This window comes from Sturnira hondurensis, unplaced genomic scaffold, assembly GCF_014824575.4.
Source record: "Sturnira hondurensis isolate 20B ecotype Veracruz unplaced genomic scaffold, ASM1482457v3 Scaffold0010428, whole genome shotgun sequence".
NCBI lineage: Eukaryota > Metazoa > Chordata > Mammalia > Chiroptera > Phyllostomidae > Sturnira > Sturnira hondurensis.
In genome coordinates, this window is record NW_028083059.1 from 19,126,320 (window position 1) to 19,147,659 (window position 21,340).

At 36.6% G+C, this 21,340-nt stretch overlaps 1 protein-coding gene across 1 annotated transcript in view; it reads left to right on the forward strand.

The window, feature by feature from the left end:
• Positions 1–21,340, forward strand: part of GBE1 (1,4-alpha-glucan branching enzyme 1) — a 277,752-nt gene that overhangs the window by 240,766 nt on the left and 15,646 nt on the right. The window contains exons 13-14 of the mRNA XM_037059023.1: positions 6,318–6,502; positions 8,330–8,460. Of these exons, the coding sequence (XP_036914918.1) occupies positions 6,318–6,502; positions 8,330–8,460 (316 nt within the window). The remainder of the gene's footprint in view (positions 1–6,317; positions 6,503–8,329; positions 8,461–21,340) is intronic.

Sequence of the window (21,340 nt, forward strand, 5' to 3'; positions counted from 1 at the left end):
TTTCCCCTGTTTTCCCTCTGCCCCCTCTCCTCTGGTCACTGTCCACTTGTTCCTTATTTCTATGTTTCTGGTTCTATTTTGCTTGTTTTTATTGTTTGTTTTGTTGATTAGGTTCCACTTATAGGTGAGATCATATGGTATTTGTCTTTTACTGCCTGGCTTATATCACTTGGCATAATGTTCTGCAGTTCCATCTATGCTGTTGTGAAGGGCAGTGGCTCCTTTCTCTCTGCTGTGTAGTATTCCATTGTGTAAATGTACCATAGGTTTTTGACCCACTCATTTTCTGATGGGCACTTAGGCTATTTCTAGCACTTGGCTATTATAAATAACTCTACTATGAACATTAGGGTGCATAGGTTCTTTTGAATTGGTGTTTCAGAATTCTTAGGGTATAGTCCCAGCAATGGGATCGCTGGATCAAAACACAGTTCCATTTTTAATTTTCTGAGGAAATTCCATACTCTTTTCCATAGTGCTTGCACCAGTCCGTATTCCCACCAACAGTGTACCAGAGTTCCCTCTTCTCCACATCCTCTCTAGCACTTGTTATTTTTTTATTTGTTTATGATGATCATTCTGACTGGTGTGAAGTGGTATCTCATTGTGGTTTTAATTTGTATCTCTCTGATCGTTAGTGATACTGAGCATCATTTCATATGTCTCTGGGCCCTCTGTATGTTCTCCTTGGAGAAATGCCTGTTTAGGTCCTCTGCCCATTTTTTAATTGGACTGTTTGTCTTTCTGATGTGGAGTTGTGTGAGCTCTTTATCTATTTTGGAGATCAAACCCTTGTCCGAGGTATCACTGGCAACTATGTTTTCCCATAGAGTTGGTTCCTTTTTCATTTTGCTGATATTTTCCTTAAGCATGCGGAAGCTTTTTAATTTGATGTAGTCCTGTCTGTTTATTCTTTCCTTTATATCCCTTGCCCTCGTAGATATATAATTGAAGATATTGCCACATGGGATATCTGACATTTTCCTGCCTACATTCTCCTTTAGGACTGTTATGGTATCACAACTTATATTTAAGTCTTTTATCCATTTTGAGTTTATTTTGGTATATGGTGTGTCTATCAGTACATTACATGTACAATAAAAATAATAAAATAAAAATATAACAGTATAATAATAGCTAATATCAGCATCTATATATTGAGCAACATACAGAGTATTGTAAACTCTTCTGAGTTATTTTTAAATAACATATTAGTATGTTACTATTAAAACAAAAATAAGTAAAAATATTACTCAATAATATTACTCAAATATTGGCTAATATTTGAGTCATACATTGGGTCGTGATCTTCTAATGATTTGCATGCCTTATCTCATGTAGTTATTATTTGCTACTTGCCAATCATTATTTATGCTATAGATTATAAAGATGTGAATTGTCATGCAAGAGTGTTAGAAATAAATGATAATATAATCAGTCTCCCACTGGATCAGGCTTTGGATGGAGTCTAGAAACCTTGCAGCTGTATCCAGTGTGTGTGAGTACCTGAGTAGCAGGTACTTACCTACTAATCAGATTATGAGATGGGTTATTATTTCCCCCAGTAATTTTTGTCAAACTCACCATTCAGTTCTGCACTGATGAAAAAACAAAACAAGACTGTCAAGACTGTGCTAAGAGAGAAGCTAAAGTATACAATGGAGAAATATTTATGTTTTCACCTCATTAGTCTATCTGAGGCAGTTGGAAAAGATGACAAGCAACAAAAATTATGACCTAGGCTCACACTGTTCAGGAGGTTGGAAGAATTAGAAGTGGAGGCAGCCCTCTAGTGCCAGTGTATCCCACCTAGCCAGCACAGAGTTCCACTTTTAGAAAGGGTTGTGCTGTTTTTTTTTTACTGTAATGTAATCAAATCTATACTGTGCAATATACACTATTATAATCTAATATGTGTAATTACTATATATAGCATATGTACTTGCTACATATACACTATTATATGCACTGTACAATAGTATATATAACCTCCTGACAGCTTCTTCAGAGCTTTTGTAGGATGAATATGTAGGGATAATGCAGGAAGAAAGTGGAGAGGGAATTCCTAATGTAGCAACCTAATTTATGCTATCAATCTCTGTCTTGTAGCAAAAGTATTTTCACTTTTAATTCTGCTTTTAAGTTGTAAAATAATAGATAATTCAAAGGACATTAATAGTTGGCTTAGGGAGGGCCTGGCCAGATACCTCCATTGGTTAGAGCATTGTCCCAATGTGCCGAGATTGTGGGTTCAATACCTGGTGAGGGCACATACAAGAATCAACCAGTAAATGCATGAATATGTGGAACAGCAAATCAATGTGTCTTCCTTTCTCTCTTCCTTTGTTTCTCCCTCTCTCCCCCTTCCTATCTCCCTTTCTGTAAAATCAATAAAAAAGAAAGGACTTGGCTTTAGGAAATGTGTTTGTATTATTAAATATATAAATAAATGCATCAGTGTAGAATGTTTTCACTTAAAAGAATGGAATAATATATGGTGAAACCTACGTGAAGAGTGGCCAAATTGCTGTCTTTCAAATTTATCCTGGTTACTTGTATGTCTGCTACAGAGTAGGACTGGTCAGTTTTCCCCTCAGAATGATGGGAGCCAGAAATTTCAGCTTTATTATAATTCTTACCTATTGCCCTTTATGTCATTCTTTCCTGAACCACATTAGTAATGAGTGCGTGTGTAGCATAAAAGCTGCCATACCTTGAAAGCTTGTAGCTGCCAGAACCTGATCCAAGTGCCTCACTTACCTCACTTGAATCTTAAAAGAGCTTTGATGAAACTTATTATCTGCTTTTACAGTGGAGGAAACTGAGTACTGGGGAGAAAAAATTGCTGGAATTCACATCACTCATAAGTGGACTCACTGAAACTAAAAGCCATGTCTCTCTGACTTGGAAATCTGTGTTCACAGGCATCATGTCGTCTGACTATCCTTATTTAGACACAAATCTCTATGGGGTTATTCTTCAGGGTGTGGTCTTTAGCCCTTCTTTCAGAATAGCACGGGGAAGCTGACAAAAATATAAATTCCTGCCAAAGACTCACCCCAAAGGTAGTGAATCAGAATCACTGGAGCACCAGTGTTTTTAACAAGCTCTCTAGGAATCTGTGTTTCCTCTGAAGCACACTAATTAATTGAAAAACACAGCTCTGCACTATTTTATTCCTACACGTGAGAGGTAATGGTATCACAAGTTCCTTCCTTCTTTTGTGGGAGGGGCGGTAGCATTTGACTCTGACACCCTCCTTGACACTCTTCTTAGCATATTTGTGTTTTCTTCTGACGTTCGCTTTACTCTGCTAACCGTCGTTCCCCGTCCTCTCTAATCTGTCTTCTTCCTGCCTGCAGTTCCTCAAGTTGCTGCCCATGGCTCTTTTTCCTTCGATGGCTGTGACTACTGTTGATTGAGGCCTTACAAGTCACTCTTGCCTCTCGTACCCAATTCTTTCCTGAATTGTAGCGCCTTATTTTTATCATTGTTACTTTACTCTAAACCCATGGATGCCTGTCTATTCTTCAGGTCTTAAATTTAGCATGCCAAAGAATGAACTCATTATCTTCTCCCCACACACTTCCTCTGTCTTCGTTTTCTCCTATTACAGTCAGTGCTGGCACGACTCAGTCTTCTGAGCTTGAAACTTCAAAATTGTATTCATTTTCCCTCACAACTTCCATTCAGCAGGCAGTCATCAATTCCTGCTACTTCCACCTCAGAAATGCCATCTGAATCAATCATTCTTTTCTCCATTCTCATTGCTTGTTGTCATCTTACCTTATACTTTGGATTCCGTATTAGACTTCTTACCGTTCAACTGTGTCCCAGTGTATCCAGTGTCTTCTCCACACTGCACCCAAGATATTTTAATAATGAACATATTTGAACCTCTCATTCCCTTACTTAAAAAATAGCTGTTGGTTCCCTGCCCTGTAAAGTCCAAATTTCATGAGGCTTATTCTCCACTGACCTCACCCTGTCTGAACCACCTCTCCTTATCACAAACCCTATTTTATGGCTAAACCAAACTCCTTGCTATATCTCACCCTCACACTCCATTGCATCCGCATAGGTCATTCCATGAGCTTGGGATTTCTGCCCACCTGTAAGAGGCTGGTCATTCCTTGTGCTGTATTTCCATGGTACTTACTTCTGAGCAATATGGAAGAGTGATTATAAGTCACGTCGCTAAAACCAGACTGTTTTTGGTCATAGGCCCCACTACTTAATAATTCTTTGTGCCTCAGTTTTCTTACCTGTAAACTTGGAATGATAGTGGTACATACTTCAAGGTTGTTAAAAATGGAAAGAGAATAGTTATGTGCAGTGCACGCGCCTGGCCCATAATACGCAGGCATTGAGTATCTGCCGCTGCCTCTGCTGTGGTCATCATGACGGCAGTGACATAATAGTCTCCCCCAGAAAAGGCTAAAGGAACTGCTTATTAATATTGGAGCCACCTCAGAGATCGGTGGCCGTAGCGAAATAAAAGTGTTTTCCTATAGAAAGCCTGGGTCCAGTTTGTAGACTACTATACCTTAGCAACCTCATAGAATTTCTAGTCTCTCTAACATTCTCCACTAGTGGAAACCCCACTGCCACTTGGACATTCCGTAGTCCGCGGACTGGCAGTACCTCCACTATCAGTAAGGGATGTGCTCCACTGCAGTTCTGGAGGTACCTCATTTTGCCACTTGAGTGGAAGGTGGAGCAAGCCATGCCATGGATATACCTTAGGCGGAGTGAATCCCTCTCTAGACAGAGGCAGGACTCCTAAGTGTAGCCGAGGGACATTCCTAAAGTAAATAGAGACCCAGAGAGTCAGAAATCTGGTTCCCTCACCTGTCACATGTTGAGCAGCATCATAAGAAATATTATTTAGACTGAAATATTTAAATTTAGCAGAATGTTTGTAGCCACTTTAATTTTCATAAACATACGTGTTTGGATGTGGTTTTTACTTTGATGACTATGGTCCTGAAAAGTGAAACATAAATTGCAGTGTTTCTTAACAGAGGATACAACTTAAAGAAACTCTATCATAATTACTTCACAGTACATACTAGCTTATTAGTTTTTATTTATTGAATTATATATATACCAGTTTATTTAAAGTTGAACACACTTGCCTTGACTATAGTACTTTCTAACTCAAAGGAAAATTTTGTCTTAGAAAATTATAATGTTAAAGGGTTAAATGAGAAAAAAAATATATAAAATAGTGTTGAATCGTTAGGGGAAAGAAAAAAGCCATAGAGAAGAAATCTAACTTGGGAAAAACAAAAGGAGCCAATCTATTAGACAACTGACATGTACATTTAATTATCATTTTTAAGTATGTTTCACTTATGGTTTTCATTGTTATAATAAGAAATAAATTTAAATGGTTTCTCAAACAAGTTTCCCATTTATACATAAACTCACACTTGAAATTAAAGATACACATCTCATGGTAACACATGCATCTGAGGAAGAAAATGAATAACAAGAGTGGTGACGTGGGTTTCTTTAGCACCAGCATTGTACAGTATGCTTGCCCAATGTGATGAGATAGAAAGAGCTTTGGATTTTAACCAGAACTAAATTTCAGTGGATGCTTTTCCACTTAACTGCTTCTGTGAGGTTGAGCAAATCCCTTAACTACCCAGAGCTTTGATTTCTCATCTGTGAAATGGATAGAATAGAGTTTCTTTGAGGATCAAAAAATAATGTACGACTCTGGCTGGTGTAGCTCAGTGGATTAAACATGAGCCTATGAACCTCACGATCGCAGTTCGATTCCCAGTCAGGGCACATGCCTGGGTTGCAGTACAGTTCCCAGCAGGGGACTCATGAGAGGCAACCATACATTGATACTTCTCTCCTCTCCTTCCCTTCCCCTCTAAAGATAAATAAATAAAATATTTAAAAATAAATAAATAAATAATGTACATATAGAGGTGTTGGAGATTATAAAGTGTTCTGTAGATTTCAGAGATTAAAGAAATAGAAATTTAGAAATAACTCAGAGATTTCAGGCATTATTTCAGAGATAAAATAAGTATGAGAGAGATACCTGTTCTCAAAAATGGGAACCCGTGGCCTGGCTCAAACTGCAGCCTGGACTTCTGAATCCAAATGTGATGGGTCCTGTTTGTGCTAGACTATGCTATTTCTCAACTATAGTTGTACCTCATTCCCAGAGCACACTGGTATTAAATTATAACCTGAACTAATTATAAGGACTTTAAAACAATATAATTATTGGGGTTTCTTAGTAGGAAATGCTAACTTTACTAGGCAGACTTTCTATTTGTTTCTTAACGCAGGTAACGAATTCGGGCATCCTGAATGGTTAGACTTCCCAAGACAAGGAAATAACGAGAGTTACCATTATGCCAGAAGGCAGTTTCACTTAACTGATGATGACCTTCTTCGCTATAAGTTTCTAAATAACTTTGACAGGGATATGAATAAATTGGAAGAAAGATATGGTTGGCTTTCAGCTCCACAGGTAAGCTCCTTACTCTAAATGTATGTTTTAGTCGCCAATGTTGTATGTGCTCGCAAAGGCAATCGATTTAAATCTATATGCAGGTCTTTTAAACAGCACTTTATTTCTTAGTATCTAGTGCTCTGTAACATACTTCAGGGTGTCAAAACATGTCATTGAAGTCTCTCCAATAGATATTGAAAGTCTCAAACACAATACCCTGCTTACTGTCCTGTGCAGTTTGTTGTTGTTGTTTAAATTTAGTAATTTTTATTTCAGTTGGTTAAAAAAAATTACAAAAGTTCAGCATGAAATCCATTTTGGAAATTGCTGTGGAAGCATCTTAATTATTTTGACTTTTCCTTTATATAAATAATGATGCTGTCATAAACAAATTACTTTGACAACATGTAGATTTCTTTATTACTTTCTTTTTCTTCCTTTACTGGTCTCTAATTTGTCATTTCAATAGATGCCATTATACCTGCATGCTGTTTTATATTTTTATGAGCCAGAGTCTCCTCTGGAATTAAAGTCTCAGTTTTCAATAAGTTTTCAAAAATGTAATTAACAGGTGCAAATTTTATACAGGCTTTTTCCCCCCTTGCAAAAATTAGCATATATTATCTGTTACTTATAATCCATTTATTTTTTTGGTGGTGCAGTTTGAAATTACTGTTGATGCTTTTTTACTTTGGTGTCTATTATTTTTTTTAATGGTTGAACAAAGGTCCTTATATATTCAGTAAGATTGGCTACATGACATGAATGCCCTACTCACATTTATTAGTAATGCTGTTTCCAGAAGAGAGAGCAAAATGATGCTTCTTTTCAATAGGAACAATGTTGAATACCAAAAGGCATGCTGTTTACTAGTAGAGCCTTAGTTCCCACTTCTAAATTACTGAGAGCAGTGCTGCTTATATGCATGGAAATAAGTCCTGGCAAATCTGGGAAGAGAATGGTATTGAAAACCGGAGGCCTCTCACAGCCTACCGTAAACCATAATATATAAAATAAGAAAGCCTGTAGCTGTTGTAAATTTTTTCAGACATTCTCTTTTATTATATATATCCACACACATACATAGACAAATAATACGTATATATGTATAAACACACACACTTATATATGAGAAAGGACTTTATGTTGCCATTGAATCTGACAAAGTTATGCAATAATGCAAAGGTTTTAAGGTAACTGTAACTATAGAAACCTAATAATAATAATGTCACATTATATTTTGAAAAGTGAATTATATACTTCATCTCCTTAATCTGGAAGTAAAACAGAGGTCTTAAATTCACTTATAAGTAGGTCTGATACATATATCTATATCTATACATATAGATATATGGATATACATATATGTACATATGTGTATAGATATGTATATAGATATGTAAATAGATATGGATATGTACATAGATACATATAGATATGTGCATAGACACACATATACATATAGATAGATCTATCTGTACTTAGACATGTATGTATAGATATAGATATATGTGTAATAGGTATAGACTTAGATATATACGAACCTACAGGTTCTCTGTTCTTACTTGAAACCTGAGTCACAACACTAATCGTCTGTGCTTTGTTTGAAGTTGGCAATGACTGATGACATTTTTATGCTCTTTAGCAGTTTATGCTCTTTAGTTTTTGAGGCTGTCATTTGTTTAGAGTTGGAAAATTACAACATATTCAAAAAATGTATTTCTCATTTTTGGCTTAATAACTAACAAAGCTATTAATAAGACAAAAACAACTTTTTTCTAAATAGTTCACTTGTATCAGCATCTAGGTATTATTTAAATGTAATGTATGTGTGAATTCTTTCAGGCTTATGTGAGTGAGAAGCATGAAGCTAATAAGGTCATCGCATTTGAGAGAGCAGGTCTTCTTTTTATTTTCAACTTTCATCCAAGCAAAAGCTACACTGATTACCGAGTTGGAACAAAAGTGCCGGGAAAATATCCTTTTGTTGCCAGTAACTATAACTATGTGCATCATTTTTTTTAATCCTAAAAATAAGGAAGACTAATGCTGATCTTGGTATCAATAGCTCACAGTTTCCTTATCTGAAAAATGAGGGGTTTGCAATAGTTGATCAATAAATCTTTGCTCAGCTCAGTAATACTGAATTAGGGGAAGTTTCATTCTGGCTCTTAAAGGTGTGATTCTAGACATTTAAAAATATTTTGATCCACTATGCAAATATAGATGACAATTGTAGTTTTTCTTCGTGAAAATATTTTGCAAGTTGCCACTAAGGATTTTGTTCTTTCCCCTTCTCCACTGAGTGAGAGGACAGGCAGTGGGAATTAAGAGAGTGTCTTTCCATTGTCTCTTTCCTTTCTTCTATCATGTAGGATGTAGCTCACTACCCTAACTCTGTAAAGAATCAGGGCATGGAAGTGTGAGCAAAGGAAAGAGTAGGGAAGATGTTCTTTATACCCTCTACATTCATTTACTCATTCACTCACTTCTGATGCTTCCTGAGCACCTGCATGCCATCCACAGGCAAGGTGCTGTAAAGCAGGAATTGTCTTAACAAATACAGTCACCGCCCTCATGGAGCGTTGACAGAGAGAGAGAGATAGAATTATAAATAAGTATGGGTGTAATATATCATATACCTGTATTTCATCCTCATTCAAGGATATCTATTGCATTTAGAGAGAGGGAAAAGGAGAGAGATGAAAACATTGATATGAGAAACATTGATTGGTTGTCTCCCATACATGCCCTGTATGGGTGTGGGGGCGACTTTACCCTCAAGTCCCCCCATCCACCACGGATGAAAGTGATACTACCAAGACATGATCTGCTTGGGGAGGAAAGGTGGCCAGTTTCTCAGAGGAAAAAGGCCAGGAGCCCCTTTTTCCAGGGGCTTTTATTGGGTTGTAATACACAGGAATGCAGGGCGGCAAGGATCAAACAGCAGATAACATTTCAAAGAAATCTGAGGACTTAGTCTGAGTCAGAATCTGTCAGGAAGAGGGTTGTAGAAACGTGGGGAGACGTACTCATCTCCTGCTTGGATACTTAACACATGAATGAAAACACTCAGAGCAAAACAGGTTTCACAGGATTTTTAGGAATTCTTTCTGATGCCAGATTTATCCCCGGATACTGCTCTAGCAAGGCAAGGAGCTTTACCCCTCCCCTCAGGTTTTCAGGCTTAAGTGGATTAGAGCAAGGAAGCCCTTTTCCCGAGGACACAGGGACTTTGGCTATGTCACCTAGCCAGGGGGCAAAGGTCCATTGCTCACTCTTTGTTGCAGCCCCCCTCTCCACCCCGAGTCCTTCCATGATGGCCTCCCAAGTGATCGAGGCTGGCTTAGGTTGCCCCTCTCTCTGTGAGGAGTTTTACCCATCATTGACTTCTGACCATGCTTTGGGGGCAGGGAGAGGAAACTGAGGCCGAGTTTGCTACCAGAGACAAACTTTGTCCCCTGTGGCTCACATTCCGTGGAAGTCACTCACTCATCCTTAGCCATGGTAGGTAGTTACACTTCCTGAAACCAGGCAGAGCGGTCCCCAACATATGGGGATTGAACCCAAAACCTTTTGGTGCACAGGATGATGCTCCAACCAACTGGGCCACCCAGTCAGGGTCTCATGGAGCTTTTAGATTAATGAAGAAGAAAAACTTAGTAATTCTAAGTTGACAACTGTAACAAAAGAAACAGTACAGTGTATTTTAAGAGATTATAACTCACTAAATCCATGAAAAAATTCAGGAGCTAGCAACAAAGCAGCACAAATTGTTAAGTAGGCAGTAGACATCATGTTCTTCTCCCCTGGAGCCCTAAAAATGATCGATGTCTGCCACCTGAGCAAGTGCCTGACACCAACATGAAGTCCTGTGTGTCAGGGTCTCTGTCACTACAAGAAGATAAACCCCCAGTTCAAGTGGCTCTAACAGTAAGGAAAATGTATTTTCCATATAATAAAAGTCCCGTGGCTGTGTAACCCTCGCATGGTGACAGTATCATTGCATTCCCTGATTTATTCTGTCTTTCTCTTTTCAAACTTTCATCGTGTCAGCAGGCATTGAGTCCAAAGCCTGACACCTGTTACAATTGCAAGGCAGCAGCCCTGTTTCCAAATGTCACCTTCCACACAACAGAACGCAAATAGGTATTATTTCTGTGTCTTTTTCAAGAATGAAGTTGCTTTAGCAAATTTTCTTTTGAACTGTGTATGTACAAAGAGGCGGAAAAAGAAAATCAATGTTTTAACATTATCTGCACTATAAAAAGCTGTACTGTTAAAGGAAGCAAATGTTCTCACCCTCATCATTTCAGTGAAGGATGCAAACAAATACTAGACCCAAATACTAAACTCATACGTGACCTTTCTCAGCTCCAAACTGCTAAAGTAACACCCCAAGACTAAATCCTTCTGTGCCTAATGATGTAATACCATCAAATTACAATCAAAATATAATCAAACCAAAATACGTTTACAGAACTCTTGGAATCTACTGCAGTCTTTTATAAATACTGTTCTTAACCCTTAAATAGGGGAGAAGAGATGTATAAAACCAAATGATTTTGTAGACATAATGTAATAAATGGGGAGAGAACAGGAATCTTCCAAGGGAGATCAGAGGACCAGGAAAAGAAAATAAAAATGGAATCGATTGAATAAGTGATTATTTAAGCCTGGTTGGGGTGGGAGAGAAAAGGATAGAAAGAGCAAGAAAAAGAGGAAAAGATTGATTTGTTGGTTGATGGATCGATTGAGGTAAAGGTTTTTAAGCAAGAACCTTGAGAAATGGGTAAAATTAAAGTAGGAAATGTTGAGGAAGGCCATGTCAGCTGTAGAAAAGCATAGATATCCTTAGATAATGGGCAACACAATGGACTAATTGGAGATTGATGCTCATAAAAAGAAACACTAGGAAGTAGTCTGAAAAGATAGGTCAAGATGACATAATAGAAGATTTCAATGCCATGTTAATTAGTTTAGGCTTTTTTCCATAGTTCTATAAGAGTTGCTGAAGATTTTGAGCTAGGGAGCTACTTGATAAGAATGTATGCTTTAGGAAAAGGTTCTCATACCCAGTGTATAGGAGAGTTTTCTTGAGGAGACAGACTGGAAGTACAGATATTAATTAGGAGAAATTACAGTACATATAAAAGATAATTAATGCACGAACTAAAGTAATGACAACAATTCAGAGGCATGTGGAGGCCTTTCTTGTAGGGAAGAACTCAGCAACTGTTTGCACATGGAGTGTTGGAGAAAAAGTAGAAAGTTTTTCTTTAAACAATGGGAAGAATGGAATGTTATTATCACTAAGTATAGCAAAGCAAGGAGGAATGGACAGGGGAATAGCACATATGAGCTTAATTTAGGATCATTAACAAAGGAATTTCAATAATTATGTTTATAAGAAAAATCTTGGTTCTAAGCTACATTGATCTCCTATCTGAAATCTTTGTAACTTTAATAAATATTATTAAATAAAATGTACAATTACTAAATAGATATTATTAAATATTATTAAATTGTATTAAACATACAATCATTAAATAATATTAAATAATGCTAAGTATTATTTAAAATTATTTATTAATATTTAATGGCATTATTAAATAAAACATAGTTACATAAATGTTTAAATATTTATTTAAATATTATTAAATAAAACCTACAATTACATTTTGGGTAGTAGAACCTACCCGAAAGTTAATTTTATTTAGTGATATAAAGTTACACTGTACCTGAAAGTCTAGTTTGGTTTTGGGAAAAAAAAACATAAATTGGGTCTTCTGAAATTTAGTGATTTCTCTAAATGTCTAATAGGCTCCTGTTATGCAGAAACTTTCCAGTAATAAACACTAAGTGCTTTCACCTTAGTGATCCCTTTCAGAAATGTACCCATTAAAATCTGTAATGATATAGACACCTTGGAAAATTGGGCCATGTCTTCCTAGAAGTAGTAGTTGAAGCCTCAGTCATCTGTTGGATCTCTAGGAGAACCTTGAAAAAATATTGTTGGTTCTTTTCTTACAGTGATTTTGTTTTCTAGGGATTTGTGTCCACATGGACTTACCTACTCTTGTAGCCTTTCCCATTCCTGTCTTTATGTCAACAATGTATCACTAATCCCCATATGTCACTGCTTCTTCTGGAGACATTTGCATTTTAGTGAGTGCTCAAGGAGTATGCAAGACCTAATGGAATAATTTTGTTATAATGAGGATTTTTGTCTGAGGGGAGGGAAGCAAGAGAGAATTTCCACCATGCTTTAGACCACATCTTCTGACTAGCTCTATGTCCCTCATTCCAGCTTAAACTCATAGATAAAACTCATAAAAATCTTCTGGATTTTATGATGCTCTATATTCCAGTGATCCAGTTCAGTGCAGATATTTATAAATTCCTCCACTTATAATAACTATCATTAGAACAGTTTCCAGTTCTAGGAATCTCACTACTTCACAAGAAAAAAATTCAAGTTTTTTAAAAGTTTTTATAAATATTTTCTTACATGTGAATGCCCTAGTTCTGTACTCAGGCTAATCCCTGTTCTGCATGCCAGCTATACAAATCAGAAAGGCATTGAACATGCCCCTCAGAGTACCACGCCCTAGTCAATTCTTCTTCCAGACCAAACTACCTCCAGTTTCTTTCACAGATTCTCATGAAATTTTCCAGACCTCTTGTCATCACGTCTCCCTTATCACATACACCCATCACTGTTCACATTCCTCTTACATTGTACCCCCAGAGCGAACATTTCAGTGTTCCCAGGATGGCCCGGCACCTCGTTGTTCCCTGCACGTGGTGCTGCTCTCTCTTAAAGGTACATCAGCCTCACCGGCAGTCATCACATATTCTGCCCACGTTGTATTTGCATTCAAATAAAAATCTTTAGTTTTTCTTTATATGTACTAGTGCTTCACTGTATCTCTCTTTATTCAGTCAATAATTTTAATCTAAAATCCCAAATTTAACATGAAACATGAAAAAACATGTATTGTTTTTCCCTCTACCCTGTTGCTAAAGAAGATAAAAGGATATTCGATAGAACAGCTGTCTGTCATTAATCTGTTATGGTTGTACCTAAGCAGCCAATAAATCTATCCTTTCAGCTTCTTGTTGTTCTAAGCTGGGCTTTAAGGCTATGGTTTGCCTTAACATTTTACAAGTCTCATCTTTTTTTGGCCTTTCATCTTTCTGACTTTATTCTTATACCCTTAAACAGCATTGTAGATAAACATTATACAATCATTTATATACAGAAAGTACAGAAGCCTACAGAATAGTAGGCTTCCTAGGTTGTGTCCTGACTTTACCAAAGTGGTCTCTGCTGTTGGTATTTTCAGCGACTGAGCCCGTGAATTGAACAGATTTTCACTGTAAGGAGTCTGCAGTGGCAAGATGGGATATATTAATGAAGTCAAGGAATTCATCAAATTTTTAATTCCCTGGAAAGCAGAATTTGGTGCCAGAACAAATTTAAAGTTTCTAAAGAAGTCATTTGAACTTCTGTCACTGTGAAATATAAACCTGCAATAGAAAACACGTCTGAATTCTTGAACAGTTTCAATTTTTTTGAACCCGTATATCCTGTTTACCAAAAAGCAAGGCATCATTTCTCACTCAAACCTGCGCGGAATAGGTGGTGACTGTCTTCCCAAGAAGCCGCTGTAAGGGGAGCTATTTTGGGGGTAATGCCAGGGAAGGTAGATGAAACACTTCAAGGATGCTTTTAACTATCACTTCAAAATAAGACGGTATATTTGAAAAGCTAAGAGGGAAGTCTGGTTTGTATCACTGAGCTCTAAAAGTGGTCTTCACAGTTACGCTGAAAGGACATAGCATTGTTTCTGTAAAAAGAGTCTATGGCCATATTCTAGAAAATAAGCAGCAACAGCAAAAATCCCTTCCTATGCACTGTCTCACATTGGTCTTTTTAGCTGCTAATCTTCAGTGTAATAATCGCCAGTGTTCTTGAATACAGTAGATAGCAGTGTGGGTCATACAGAATTGAGATCTAAATATAATGGGTAAATAAGCAGATGATAAGTTTCATGCTTAGGAAGATAATATATATTTTCCTTACGTTTTATATTTGCTTATGATTTCGCATTGCTTAGCTGTAGAGAAAGAAACAATATGCCCTTTATATTATCAGAAACATTGTATTCCTTCCCTCCTTTTCTTCACTTACAACATTATCAAATCAGCTTCAGATCGAAAGGAAAACTGCTAAGCATCCAAGGCAAACTTTTTTTTTCTTATTATTCTCAATAGTATAAATGATGATGCCACATTTTGAGTGTTTGGGGGAGAGTGTGGGCATTAGGGGACCTCTTTTGAGTTCCTTCTGTTTATTAGCCATCTTCATTAAGTGTCTAGTGTAAGTACTGCCCTATAAGCTAGATTGTATAGCCTCGTGTGACAGATCAGTAAACTGAGGTCTTTAACTACCTGCCTTTCCTCCAGCACGCAGCTGACAAAGGTTGAGCAGTGTATTGCAAAGCCTGTGTTCTCCCTATCATATCATGGTGCCTCTTCCACTTCATTCTTGGATACTGATGTGTGGTTGGTGGTGGTAGCAGTGAAAGTATTACTGATGGAGATTTATTTCTGGAATGTTTAAAGTGATTTTGAAATAGTTCTGGGAAGATAGGTAGCAAGAGAAGATTTATACACACATTTCATGGTACCAGCAGGCTTCTCTGTCATCAGCTACCTTCCTTCAGCACTCCACCATCACACCTCACAAATTCTTCCCCAGAACTTCTTCCCTGAGACCCTTGTCAACATCCTACACAAGAAAAAAAAAGGGAAAACTCAGGTAGGTCAGTTATTGTGTTTACATTCTAGAGTGGAATACAGATGTGTCGTGGTGAGTATTCAAAGTTCAACTTCTCTGAGGCATCCCATCAATTTAGGTCAACTGTGTAATATTCAAAGGAAACATTAAGCCCTTACAGCTTATTTATAAGGTGTGTTTCTTGGCGTATACAGATTCACGTCATTTTGAGACATGAACACTAAAATCAATTTTTTAATTATTCGTCAGCCTGCCATTGAGGTGGGGATAGAAATGATAGCAACCCCTTTTCCAATAATGCATCCACAGCAGTGGAAGGTAAAGTGGAGCAACCATGAAGTGTGGCTTGCGAAGAATGTGTGAATCCAGGCCAAAAGTATTTAAAGTTAAGGGAACAGATCAGTAAATAGTTGGAATTGACCCGAAATCACTAAAGTATTTTCATTAAACTGCTGAAAGAAGTGCTTTTTAAAATGTAAATTTAGGTTCTGACATTTGCAACCTGTACACAGAGTTTTTAATGAGCAAATAAGGTCACTTGGATGATTCAGTGGAGTGTGATTGCTGAAGGCAGAGACGTTGCCGTGAGTTGCTTAGTTTATAGAAGCCTTTGAAGCTTGGTTATGTAACACTGTGTTTATTAAACCTGTGCTTTATGTGGCAAATGCGAACAACGGACTTAATTCAGGACTAGCCAAATGACATATTCTGTCAAGATTTTATATGTAAAGGTTATTTCTTGACTAAAAAAAGTAGAATATCTTAACTTGGTGTTCTAGTTTTCCAGGTTATAGATGTTTTGATTTAAAACAATTAAAAATACAAGGTTTTCTGAAGAGACCTACGACAATGGCTTTGAACAGATGCGAGAATCTTTTTTTCTTGTGTTGCTGTGTGTGTGTGTCTGCTTTACTCTGTGCTGCAATTTAATGATTACGTGTTTTATGTGAACAGAGACTGTTAATCCTACTAACAGTTTTGTATTTAATATAGTTCCTCCTTTTGTTTCTTTAGCTTCAAAATGATGTACACTCATTGCCTAGGTTAGCCTTCTTTAGTTTCAAGATGAGAGTAATATTTGTAAACATTACCTAGTGGTTGTTTTGATGGTTTTTCATTGTTAAACACTGTTCAACAGTCCTGTAATTTAATGGTAATGACAGATGCATGCCCCTACCTCCACTGGCGATAAAGAGCTTATGATTTAGTGTCATTTTTCTACCCGTGAATTTGAGATGAATCACAAAGAAAAACATTTTGCATGATTAAAATATTTCAACTGCTGTAACACTTTTAGATTGGCTTAATATATATTCATAAAACTATAGGCAGTAATGAATAATGAGCCAGCCCTTACTACAAACAAATGGTTTTAGTTTTTTGTGGGTTTTTTTTTTTGCTTTGTTTTGTTTTGTCTGAATCGCTGAGTGCTATTCAGTGTTCACTGCTCTGAGATGTTCAACAGCATTTGTGTTTCCTCGCTTCATAGCCCAGTTGTGCAGTGATGGTCTCCTTTGGTTACAGATATTCATCTAACAGTAGCTCAGTCAAGATTTCTGTCTTCTACTTCTTGTCCCTTTTTGCAAAAAAAATCAGAAACATTATTATATCTTTGAAAATAGTACATAATCATTTTATAATTGTGGCACAAATGGGGAAAACATTTGTGCTAATGAAAGCTACCATTTATTACAAACTTACTGTATGCCTTGTACCTCTACTTTATACTCTTTATCTCATTGAGTAAATCTTTTCCTATCCTAGGGAACAGCATTGCAAATATGGAAGAAAAAAATCTGCAATGAGATCACTGGCCTGAAAATTTCACATCTAACCTTTCTTTGAAAATAGTCCTTTATTTAACCAGTTCAAAATAGATGGTTTTATTCCATCTTAAAAATAAATCTAGTTGTCACCTTGGTATCTTAAACCAGTGTTTGTTTTTTTTTTAAACTACAGAATGCTGTGTCTAAAGTAAATGTCTAATATTGAAAATTAAATTACCTTTTTCTTCTGAATCTCAGTAGACATTATGCTTTTTCCTCAGTAAATGTATCTGCCTAATAGAAAGCTGCTTAGATCTTTTGTTAAGCGAGAAATTTCATTTTCATCATTTTCTGTTAAGCTGTTCTTACTCAGACTCCACAGGGTCAAGCTGAGTGGTCATGTTTCATTTATCTGTGAAAAGGGTACCTGAAGACCCCTAGAAGATTTTTGAATTAAGCCATATGTAATTATTACTGGCCCACTAAAATAATTTAAGGGCTTCCAACAATATGTGGATTCTACAACCAAAAGGGAATTTCAGGGAAATTTCAGGGGAAAAGGGGAAGGGTTTACAGGAACAAGTATAAAAGACAGGTGGACAAAAAAAAGGGCAGGTAGAAATGGGAGAGGGGGAGGGCTGGGTGAGTGGGCTGGGATGGGAGTAAAAGACAGAAAACTATACTTGAACAACAATTAAAATTTAAAAAAATAAAAAAAAAGAAGAGTGCATTTCTCCAGAGAATAGTAGGAAAAGGAGAGCCACGAACAATGTGTTTTTGAACACAGTGGCTTCAGTATAACCAAGTGTGAGAATCATCTCTAATTCTATTAATCTATTTATTGGCCTAATGATGAAAATGTATAATTAATTCCTATTATATGTGTGAAATTTATTTGTGTAATTAATTATGATTATTTTTGGTTACTTATATGGTATCAGTTGTTGAATATGAGAAGTATTCTGTAGTGCTACCAAGAAAATTATTTAATACATAACTTAATTGAGTGCAATCATATTATCTTTTACTGAGAAACAATAAGTATCTTATTATTATAGGTACATTACTTAAAACAAATTTATTTTTGTAAAAAATTATAAATATTACTGTCATTTTTCCCTATGAGCTCTTTATTATTTAGGGAGATAGTTGAATTTCACTTTTCTTTTCTCTTCTATCTTTATTGTAATTTTTTCATTACCCCTTAGTCCCTTTATACCACCCTCCCCCCAGCAATCACCACAATGGTGTCCATGTCCATGAGGCCATTTTCCTTTTTACTCAATCCCTCCACCCCCTATCTTTCCCCCACAACTTCCCTTCCAACACTCTCTTTTTTTTTAAACTAAGAAACACAGAAGAATAATAAGTTTCACTGGTGGTGGCATGTTTTTCTCTGACTCAGAAACATTTTCATCAGTTTGTTCTCTTATCCCAACACTTTTATCTCCCTAAGGTTTATATAACTTGTATGGCTACTTGTAGTAACAGCACAGTAGTAGGTATTTCTGGTTCTTATATCGCAAACAGAGAAATTTGTTGTCATTACTAAGATTGCATGGATTCTAGAATAAGACCATCTGATGGTTCAGTTCCATTTGTGTGTGTGTGTTTAAAGGCCTCTCATTAATATTTTCTGTGCCTGTGGAAAAATATTTACTTTGAATACTTTCCCTCACAATTATCAGTGTAGATGCGCTTAAGATAGTTATGGGCTATGTGCTCAGAAATGCTTGGGAATGATGGGGATTGATGGTGTGTGTGTGGGTGTGCACATGTGTGCACACAAACACCCACATCTGCAAGCTTTGCTTTGCAATTGCTAGTGTACTGTTGTTTTACAGGCTACTAGCTTAGAACCTTCTCATTCAGCTTTCAGAAGCACGGACTGAGTCCTATAGTGGTATGATTTCCTACTTGGTCTTCAAAGTTCAAAGAAAAAGAGGAATATATGTTAAACTTTTGATATTCCTAATAACTATGATTTCCAATAGGAAAAAAAAGGATGTGTCTACTATCAAGGCTAAAACAATAAGATTTTAATTTAATTATGTTAATGTTCATATACTTCGCATTTTTTACCTGGAAGGTAGTGGTAGAGTGGTAGAAAATACTATTTCTATGTGTATATCCTAGTCCTGCCAAATAAATCAATATATATATATATTTATATTTATATATATAAACACTTTTGTGTTTCTTTTGTGTTTCAAAGTCATATATATATATATATATATATATATATATATATATATATGATTTTGACATCTCATTTTGATACTCTATGTTTAAGTGCAGCCTTCTGTCCAAAGAAAACTGGCCAGTCAAGTTGATATTGCAAGTTGTTAAGTATATGCTTACTTTAGTAAACACATAATCATTTATGCACTTCAATTAAAAATTATGTAAAATGTCTATTTCCAAGGTTCAAACCAATCAGAATTATTCCCGAGAATCAATTGCTTCAAACTGACGTGCATTTGTTTAATGATTGGAACTTCTCCAAACAGAGGGAAAATATATGTATATTTTTTAATTTAATTTATTTTTAGAGAGGAGAAGGGAGGGAGAAAGAGAGAGAGAGAAATATCAAATGTGGTTGCCTCTCCAGCGTATTCCACCAGGGATCTGACCTGCAACCCTGGCATGTGCCCTGACTAGGAATTGAACTGGCAACCCTTTGGTTTACAGTCCAGTACTCAATCCACTGAGCCACACAAGCCAAGGTATTTTAACATTTCAAGTTAAAACCTATAGTGAAATGGGATTGTCTCAGAATTTTTTTTAAATAAGAGTATTTTCTTAAAGATTTTAGTTAGTTATCTTTAGAGGGGAAGGGAAGGAGAGAGGGAGAGAAGGGAGAGAAATATCATTGTATGGTTGCCTCTGGTGTGTCCCCTGCTGGGAACTGGCCTGCAACCCAGGCATGTGCCCTGACTGGGAATCGAACCGTGGTCATGTGGTTTGCAGGCCCGCGCTCAATCCACTGAGCTACACCAGCCAGGGCAGAATTTTTTTCATTGTTGTTCATTTATAGTTGTCCCACAAATATGAAAATTTAATGCCATCGAAAGAGGGAAGAAAATTAAAGCTCTTTTTCATGGAAAAGCATTATCAAATTATTTCTTAACATTTAGGACAGCATGCACAGATAAAAATTCAAGGAGGATAGTATAATTTCATTATTATAAAATAATGAAAACCCACTCAATAAGTATGACTAATACTAATCTAAGTCGTAGGTAGAGGAGAGAGGTGTGGGGAAAGACAGAAATGCCCTATAGAAATTGCATTTTAGTATTGACCAAAAATATAATAATAAAATTTATAGTATGTTAAAAGTTGGAAATGCTATGGGAAAAAGTCAGGACAAGTGAAAGAGAGTGTGGAAAGGTATTTAATTTCCAGTTAGTGTATTCACACTAGCCTTCTAAATCATTTCAGAAGCTTGAGCAGCAACAACTTAAAATTTAAAAAGGTGTCTAGTGCTCAAATAGTTCAGTGTACCATCCAATTAAGCTCTAATGTTAAAAATTTTATGTAGGAGGAAAAATGTTCAGATTCTAGCGAGAACAAAGACATGGAAGTAAGGAATGCAAAAAAAAAGTCATCAAGGAAGAAGAGGCCAAGTTGGGCAGAAAAAGGAAGCTACAGAATAAAGAGATTCACCTTTGTATTTTTCATCACTTAAGACAGCAGTTTAAATGGTCCAGGGTCTATAATAATAATAACAACGTAAATAGCAGCTAATAATTAGGGAATTTTTTCAGCGCTGGACCCTGTTTTAATAAAGCACTTGATATGCGTTGCCTCGATTAATCCTCGCAGCTCCCTGGCGTAGTACCTCTGCCTTACCAACGAGGAGCTGGGCCTCTGTGAAGGTCACTACCTTGTTCGGAGGCACCCAACTGATAATTGGCAGAACTGGGGTTAGAATGTGGTGGTTGGACCCCTAAGCCCCTCGATGCCCCCACCATATTTTACTCTTGTAGGTGCTTTCTCCTACCCGTCTCTGTGCAGGAAGTGGTTCAGGGATGCTTACTTCTCATAATTGTCATTATTTTTCAGGCTTTGAAGTTTCCAATTATTTTTTCATTTATACATATTGCATTAGACTCCACTGAAGGCTGTATTTGAGTAAGTTTGAGGAAAGGTGTTCCTTTATAGCTTATGTCAAAATTATTTTGAGTTCAAAGCACAGTGTTGGTCTAAAAGGGATAGTTGAGTCTGCATGGTTGAAACTCATTTTGATGACAAAGCATGTGGTTAAAAGTTAAATAAAAA